This window comes from Frankliniella occidentalis, unplaced genomic scaffold, assembly GCF_000697945.3.
Source record: "Frankliniella occidentalis isolate FOCC.00 unplaced genomic scaffold, Focc_3.1 Scaffold49, whole genome shotgun sequence".
Taxonomy (NCBI): domain Eukaryota; kingdom Metazoa; phylum Arthropoda; class Insecta; order Thysanoptera; family Thripidae; genus Frankliniella; species Frankliniella occidentalis.
In genome coordinates, this window is record NW_026267179.1 from 555,135 (window position 1) to 563,480 (window position 8,346).

At 55.0% G+C, this 8,346-nt stretch overlaps 1 protein-coding gene across 1 annotated transcript in view; it reads right to left on the reverse strand.

Moving 5' to 3' along the window:
* Positions 1–8,346, reverse strand: part of LOC113202407 (uncharacterized) — a 156,136-nt gene that overhangs the window by 69,816 nt on the left and 77,974 nt on the right. Inside the window, exons 5-6 of the mRNA XM_052267283.1 lie at positions 1,409–1,741; positions 802–933 (exon numbers count right to left, since the gene is read on the reverse strand). Of these exons, the coding sequence (XP_052123243.1) occupies positions 802–933; positions 1,409–1,741 (465 nt within the window). The remainder of the gene's footprint in view (positions 1–801; positions 934–1,408; positions 1,742–8,346) is intronic.

An 8,346-nucleotide genomic window follows, 5' to 3' on the forward strand; every position in this document is an offset into this window, starting at 1 on the left:
GAGGGGGGGGGGGTCATCCATCCTCTGTCTCACAGTCAAGTTGGCCGGAGAAAGTCTTCCCGAGCACAGATTGCCAGTAGCAGCCTGCCGCCGCCGCTGTCCTCGGAATGACTTTCAATTTCGGCGACGAGGCGGCCGCCGAGGCCGGGGGGTCAAACAGGATGAAAACACTACCGGGGCGAAAAGAAAAGTGGGGAATAATAGGCGGGAGTTATTTTAGGCATGTTTTTCTTGCGCTGGCAAATGAGAGTGAGACAGAGACAGAGAGCAGTAGAGAGGGAAAAATAGAGTGAAGCGAGAGGGGCACTTCCCGGCGTCGAGATGACTGTGCGAGTAGCCTTGTTATGGTTGGTCAACTTGACTCCCACGAGAGGTAGTAGTGCCTCGCTCATCCTCGATATCTCCTCACCCCCGCCCCCTCTCTTCCCCTCTTTCGCCCGGATTGAAGGACCCTTTTGCTGTAGGGCGACCCGCGCCCGCGCGCCGGGGACTCGGAAGGAAAACTTTTTAAGATTCGAAACCACCCCCAATGCGCTCGCGAACTGCCGCGCGGGTGCGCGCACGGCACCGCCGCGCCATCTCCTTGCAGAAATACGCAGGACCTTTATTAAAAAGCTTTGCGCGCGAAGTTTAGACGGGATAAGAACTTATCAAGAGTCTCTGTCCGTCTGATCGTTTGATCATCGAGAGCAGCAGATGCAAGCCAGAGGGACCCGCTCCGCCGCCGCAGTGCGCGAAGCAGCAGTGACGCAGGAGTTTTCAGTGCCCCCCTAAAAGTAAGCAGCAGCAGCTACCACTCACCGGCAGTGGAGTTCGAGATCTTGAGGCTGGTGTTCTTCTGGTGCAGCGAGTAGGAGCGCCGGTAGTCCAGCGTGTGCCAGTGCGCGTGGGCCGACAGCCAGCTCGGGAACTTGCAGCGCGACGGCGCCGCCGCTGAAAATAAAGTAAAGAACAGTGTCAAACAACCACCGACATTGCTCCGGCGCCACCGCATGGCTACTAGGTTCATGTTTGTAAATCCGAACGAAAAAGGATCGAGCACGGTAAAAACAAATGTCTGACCTTTTGAGGGAAAAGGGAAAACCCTGGTGGGAAACTTTGAGGGACTCTTACATTTGAGGAAAAACTCCCCAGATGAGTAAGTCTCCTCAAAAAATGAGGAAAATTCTTAGACCCACACTTTTTAAGGAAACTTTCTCAAAATCAGAGGAATTTTTCTTGAAATATTCCTCAAAGTTTTCCCCTTTTCCTTAAAACATCAGATATTGTTTTTACCGCTTGGGGGCGAAAATAGGGAGGGGACTAGGCTTGAGCATAGGCAGACGAATTTCGATCAACTTGGCCAAAAATCCAGGTCCAACCTATATTTTGCAAAATATACACGCGACATAACGCTTGCAAAACTCACCTTCAGCTTTGTACAGCGTCATGGTCCTGGAGCCCTCCATGTCGGACGAGAGCCCGTTGCAGGTGGCGTCGCCGCTCTGCGCGACCCTGAACACGACGCCCGCGTCGTGGCCCCGGACCGGCAGCCCCGGCTCCTCCTCCAGGCCGCCCAGGCCGAGCGCTAGCCCGTTGCCCAGGCCGTTGCCGAGGCCGTTGCTGCCGTGGGCGTTCACCTGCTCGTAGACGAAGCAGCGGAAGCGGTCCTCGTTGGAGGTGGCGTGCGAGTGGTGCACCTTGCCCACGAGGTAGCGCGCCGAGCCCTCCTTCCACGTCGCCATGCACTGCAGCTCCTCCACTGCGAACAGAGACAAGGCACGAGGTCAGACAAACTAAAGAAACTTTCAAAAACGTTTCCAAACAATAAAACTTAATAACAGCACACTACAAATATTTAATTAATCTTCATAAAACGATTTCAATCCGCCCGGTATGGCGAATCCATTCTCTTTATTCGTCAACTACAAAGATTCACAACCGCCACGTCCGCTTCCCCCCGGGCACAAGAGTATTGAGCGCGGCCTCGGGCGCCTCGTCACACAATAGCGATTTGTAATTCGTCAGCACAGCCTCCGTGGTCCAGCAGCAGCAGCAGGCCCCGACGAAGATAACAAACACTGTCTCTGCTCCCCTTTGGGGCGGCTGCTGCCGGCGCTCCGAACGCGTCCCGTTTGAGCGTCGCTAACCGATGATTGGACCTCCCCTCCGGCCCCTCCCCCCGATGGACCGACCGCTGGGCCCCCTCAATTTACATTTTCAATGGTTATTTCCTGATTGGGGCCTCCGCTGGCCGCACTGTCCAGGGATGGGGGAGGGGGAGGGGTAAGCGAGGTGTGGCCGAGACGGACAACGGAAAATCGAGAGAGAGAGAGAGAGAGAGAGAGAGAGAGAGAGAGAGAGAGAGAGAGAGAGAGAGACGGAGGAGAGTGTCCGCTGAACAGCGGCGGCGCGAGGGGTGAAGAAAGAGGGGGCAGGGGCAGCAAGACCTTGCAGCAGTCACATCGCCATCCTCATTGGCGTCCCGGAAAAGACTCCTCTATCACGCCGCACACATGGTACCTTCCCTATGCCAAATCTCCTTGTACAGTACATGTGCTGTTCGGCTTCACGTGTGCTGTTCTGCCCCGTGCTCGTGAGGGGCGTGAGCCCGCCACGGCCGCCGCAGCGCCCAGCTGATTCGACTCTCATTAAAGCGACACGGGTTCCATTGTGGCAATTCTGCAATGATAGCTCTTTCCCTCCCATTCCCTTCCCCTCGAGGCCTGTATCTCTCTCTCTCTCTCTCTCTCTCTCTCTCTCTCTCTCTCTCTCTCTCTCTCTCTCCCTCTCTCTCCCTCTCTCTCCTGTCACACATACCGACAGCTCTCTCGCTCGCGCTCGCCCTCCCAGCACGTCAACAAATGCAGTTATGTGCTGTCATTCCGGCGCGCGCTATCACAGCCCGTTTGAATCTCTGACGAATAAATTGGACGCGCGCGCATACGACATCAAGCCGGTCCGGCAAAGCGCGCGTGCACTTGCAAAAAAAAAGTAGGAGGGGAGGGGGGGGGGCATTAAAACATCGTATTTTTTTTCCTTGCAAGGATAATAAAGAAAGAAAGGGTCCGGTTTTACATGACAAACGCAATGTTTTTGCAGTTATGCCGAATCGTTAAGCTTGTCATCCCTTTACAACAAAAAGCATATGCTTGTTATGTGGCGTGTTCCATTACAGGACGGTTTTCAAGAGGGTATAAGGGAGCACGCTGCTGCAGGGAGCAACAACTAGTGCCGGAACTGTGGTACCGTGAGCACGCACCACCTAGACGCGGGGGTAGGGTGGTAGCGGAAGGGGAGGGGCGGCAGAGAGGGAAACGGTGAGGGGAAGGGGTTGAAGTGGGTTGAAGAGCGGAGGGGTTGCGAGGGCGGACGCGGGCAGCGGGTCAAAGGCGTACGGGGCCAGATTTGATACAGTCGACGCGCTCCATAATGTTTGTCGTGATAATGAAGTCCCCGGCCCCGCTGCTGCCACGTTTTGGAAAAGAATGGCTCGCTGCTGTCTTACTCTTTTTGATGGAGAGAGCGGGAGGGTAATCTAGAGAGAAAGAAAAAGAGTAAGAATGTGTGCGTGTGTGTCAGTGTGTGTGTGTGTGCGTGTGTGTGTGTGTGTGTGTGTGTGTGTGTGTGTGTGTGTGAGCGTGCTGCTCGGCGAGACTCTGTCGGCCTACAGCACACTGCCAAGCGTTCATCACGTATACACTTATAAGTGGCACATATTTGAGCAGAGAATTTCTTGGATAAAACAGTGACAGTGGCCATTCAGTGAGTTCTTTTGAACCACAAAAAAATTCCAAATTGCGGACATACTCAACCCGATTTCTTTTTACCGAGGAAACCAGGCCACCTATCAACAATAATGAGGCCTTGCAGCCTTGATTGATGAATGAAGTGTGAATCAGAAGTAGATTCGATTAGAATATCGATTCCAGAATGACGATGAGGAAACGGCGGAGAATAATAGCTTAAGGTCGCGGCACCACAATCAAAGAACGTGCGGGAGCTACGTGCTATCTTTACAATAATACAAAACCTGCTAAATTTAATAAAACGTAATTTAATTGAGTTCAGTTGAGGTGGGACTTCACATGGACATGTAAATTTGACAGCCAGAAACTACTCCCAAATTAAACTTTGATTGAATTCAACCCATGACGATATAATGTGACAAAATTGCAACACCGACACACATTCCGCCCGCGAACACGTTAACTTCCGCATGGTTTACCGTATATTTTCCTTTTCCGCCCACAACACTCCTTTGAACGTGTATGGCGCTACACTTGGCGTGCAGACCTCGCCCCCCAGCCGCCCCGCCTCGCCCCGGCAAAGCCCCGCAGTGCATTCAACTTTACAACCTAATCGCAGCCGTTGTTGTGGCGCGGCGTGGCGTTGCGGCGTTATCGGCATTCCGCAACAATTGGCATAGCAGAGCGCCATGGGGGCCCCGCCGGCCCCGCCCCCGCACAGGTAGACCCACCTCTCTCTCTCTCTCTCTCTCTCTCTCTCTCTCTCTCTCTCTCTCTCTCTCTCCACCTAATCAGACTGGACGGAGACAGATCGGCGGAGGGTGCGTGTGAGGTATCGGGGACGGCGCCAAACAAAGGGGCTACTGGGGCAGGGCCCCGTGAAAAAGACGGCCTTAGCATGCATTTTGGGGGGCGTAGCGGGAAGTGGAGGGGAGAGGGAGGAGGTGGGGAGGTGCACGGCGTACACGGAGGGGGCGCTGCGGACGCTCTCCAAAGCTCGCCGAGGAGGGCGTGGCTCTCGAGGCCGTGGGTCCGCGGCGCGGGTGAGGCTCCCGTGTCAGTCCATATATAAGGGTCTGCTTAATTAAACGCGCCGGCGCGAATAGCTCGCAGCGCAGCGGGCCTCGCGCCGTGCGTGGTGGGCCGGGGTATGGGCTGGCTTGGCGGGGGCCGTGGAACTACTCTCGCCGATGACTCCCTGCCCCTGCCTGCCTCCGCAGCCGCAGCGCCGCGCCTCACACACCGCGGGTGCGCAGTCCGGCGCGAGGTACTTGACCGGGCCGCGGCGCGCCCGTAAGCGATGGCCGTATAGCGTGGGGCGGGCAATAAATCGCCAACCAGCGCAGCGCGGCCGCGGAGGTGCCTGGAGGGGAGGTGTTGTTGGGGTGTTGGAGGTGGGGTGTCTGGAGGGGAAGTGCCTGCTGGAAGCGAGGAAGAGAGGTGCTGGAGGTTTGGTGCCTGGAGGTGGGGTGCCCGGAAGGGAGGTGTTGGAGGAGAGGTGATGGAGGAGAGGTGTTGGAGGAAAGGTGTTGGAGAAGCGATGCTAGAGGTAGGGTGCCGTTGCCTGGGCCTGGAGGAGTATTCCCTGGAGCCGAGGTGCCTAAAGGGACAGCTACAATGTAACGTTACGGGTGATTCAGAGAAGACGCAGGAGCGCGCGGGTTTGTCTACCCGCTCTGCCCGTAAGGCGCCATAGCTCCTTGGGTAGGCAAACGCGCCCGCTCCTGCGTCTTCTTTGAATCACTCGGTACATCCGAGGTGTCCAGCAGGTAGGCGACAAAGTCGCCTGACCCGTAAAACTAGGCAACTTATGTCGACTACCTGCTGGCTGTTCTCCCGGGTAATTGAATTGTATGATTCCATAGGCATTCCCACCCATTGTGACCATGTAATTTCCCGGAAGACCAGAAGGTGTCCAGCGGATAGTCGACATAAGTCGCCTGGTTTTGCGGGTCAGGCGACTTTTTTGCCAACCTGCTGGACACCCCGGATTTACAACACAGTGTAGGTACGGCCCTAGCCTACGAGGAGTGGCAGGCTGCGTGCCACGCCACCCCGCTTCTGCCTAAAAATGGGAATAGTGTCGGGCTGACAAGGGAACTCATCTAAGTGTTAGTCCCCGATTTTGTTCCGCCTTGGGGGTTTTGTAGGGTGAACGTATACAAAACGATTGGCAATGAAAATTCGTGCCCAATTTCATATTCGTATTTATAGGGGTCATCCATTTTCTCCAGAAATGACTAAAAAAAGCATTTTTTCTGAAAAAATTAAATATGACCGAGAGTTTGTATTTGTATTTGGCCTTAAATCGACTTTTTAAAACTGAAAACATACAAGCTGTGGATAATTTTTGGATTTTTCAGAAAAAATGCTTTTTTTTAGTCATTTTTGGAGAAAGTGGATTTCCCCTATAAAATTAAATATGAAATTGGGCACGAATTTTCATTGCCAATCGTTTTGTATACGTTCACTCTACAAAACCCCCAAGGCGGAACAAAATCGGGGACTAACACTTAGATGAGTTCCCTTGTGAGGTGGCCGTAAAGCCGATTACCTGCCGCGCTATTCAACGGTTACCCCCACCCCTCTTCTTCTAGGCCTTCTCTAGGCCAAACTAGACCTCCTGTAAGTCAGTCCTATTTCGCCATCTTGCCTTGAGCCGAACGTCCTTCAGCCTCAGCCCCATCCTCCACCTCCTCCTCCTCCTCCTCCTCCTCCTCCTCCTCCTCCACTCTCTGGCGGGCCCCTGGACCCACACACCTCGGGGATCCGCGCCCGAGTAAGGATTTCCGTAAGGATTTCTTGGCCAAACTCCTGACTTTTCCCCAGTCAGACTGGAGAGACTAAAAGTGGGCGTGAAAGAGGTCAGCGCTGAGGAAAAGAGTGACAGCCCAGTTAAATAAGGGCACCTGCAGAATTTAAAAATATTGTCTGGTCGCCAAAGACTGCGGAAGAATAAACAGTGTGGCACCGGTGGCACAACGGGGCAGGGTTAAGGGGTAGAAGAGCTTGCGGTCACCGCCTTCCACAACAAAATCCTTGGCGCGCTTTCCAAGCTTGCTAGTGAGGGCTGTGTGTAACAAGCACATGTTATCCCTCCCTCTGTTTGCCGCTTGTGTGTATGTGTGTACACGGGAGACTGTGTATTTGTGTGCGAGTGTGTGCGTCCTGTGTGGATTCAGAGCTTTTGCGGCCGCACGGCAAGAAGAGGGAAACACGAAACAATGAGAGGGGTCAGAGAGAGAGAGAGAGAGAGAGAGAGAGAGAGAGAGAGAGAGAGAGAAGGGGGGGGGGGGGGGGTTAAGGAACGCCTCTCACCCCATCTCCACACACAAAGAGGTCTGCGTCTGGCAGAAGGAAAGAGAAAGGCGATGGGCTTAACTGGGACTGTCAATACTGACCCAAGATTTCATTAAAGGATAGAAAACTGGTGGAGTTCATTCCCTCCGCCTCCTCTCCACCCTGCGGCAACGAGGCAGAGCATTTAGGGGGGGAGGGGGCTGTCGCCCGGGCCGACAAGCTCGAGGGAGGGGGGTTCTAGCAAATGGAGGGGCGGTCCTGATTTCCTGTCTCGCTGACAGAATGACAGTAAGGCGTGCCTGCGAACTTACTTGTGGCGTGCACGGGCCGTAGGGGTAAGGCGGGCCGGGGACGTGGGGAAAATACAAAAGTTTAAAAAACTATACGTGGTAATCCGAGAATAATGACGACCAGAAAAAGGAAACGCACTGTATAGTTTTATTCTGAGAAAGTCCACTTGCCCCGCGCCATAGGCGCAGTTTAGGGAGGGAGAAAATAGCAGGCCGCTCTCGCCCCTCGAGTTGTTTGAGCCACACAGAGCAATAAGAGGAGACGTCACGTATTTATTTATTCACTAGGTGTCATACCCACGTGCTCTCTCTCTCTCTCTCTCTCTCTCTCTCTCTCTCTCTCTCTCTCTGGTATTCCAGCCTCTAAACCCAGCTACGCCCGGCTCGCCCGCCAGGTCCACACCGATCTAAAATTAAACGGCGGGGTGGGGGTGGCCACGCCTGGCTGGAGACAACCCCGTATACTGTGTGTGTGTGTGTGTGTGCGAGAGAGAGAGAGAACGGCAGATAGGGAGCGGAGCGGGAGTGTGTTCCTCCCAGGACCACGAGGGGTTTTATTATTCTTTATTTCTGTTTTCCGGTTTGGTCCCCGAAATAGATAATGGCCTTTACGGAATGGATCCGGCGGGGCGCAGGCCGGGGGGCCCGGGGGGCCCGGGGCAGGGCCGGAGGCGCCCCGCGCGGGGACAGGGCCAGGGAGTGCTCGGCCTGCGTGCCCCCTGTGTGACTCGGGGGAAATCATACACGGGGTGGGGCCCGGCCAGTGTGCGAGGGGGACGGAGAGAGAAAGCGGTCACTGGCCGCAGCGCTGAGTGCGGGAGCGAGACAGACACACACAGAGGGCAGAACGAGAGGGCAAACTCACAGGCAGGGTGCTCGCCATGAGCCCACGGACCCCCTGTCTCCTAGACGCATCAGTCTGGGGCGTGTCCATGAAAGAGAGGGAGGGAGAGAGAGAGGGAGGGGGGAGAGAGAGAGAGAAAGAGAGAGGGAGAGAGAGGGAGAGAGAGAGAGAGAGACCGAGAGAG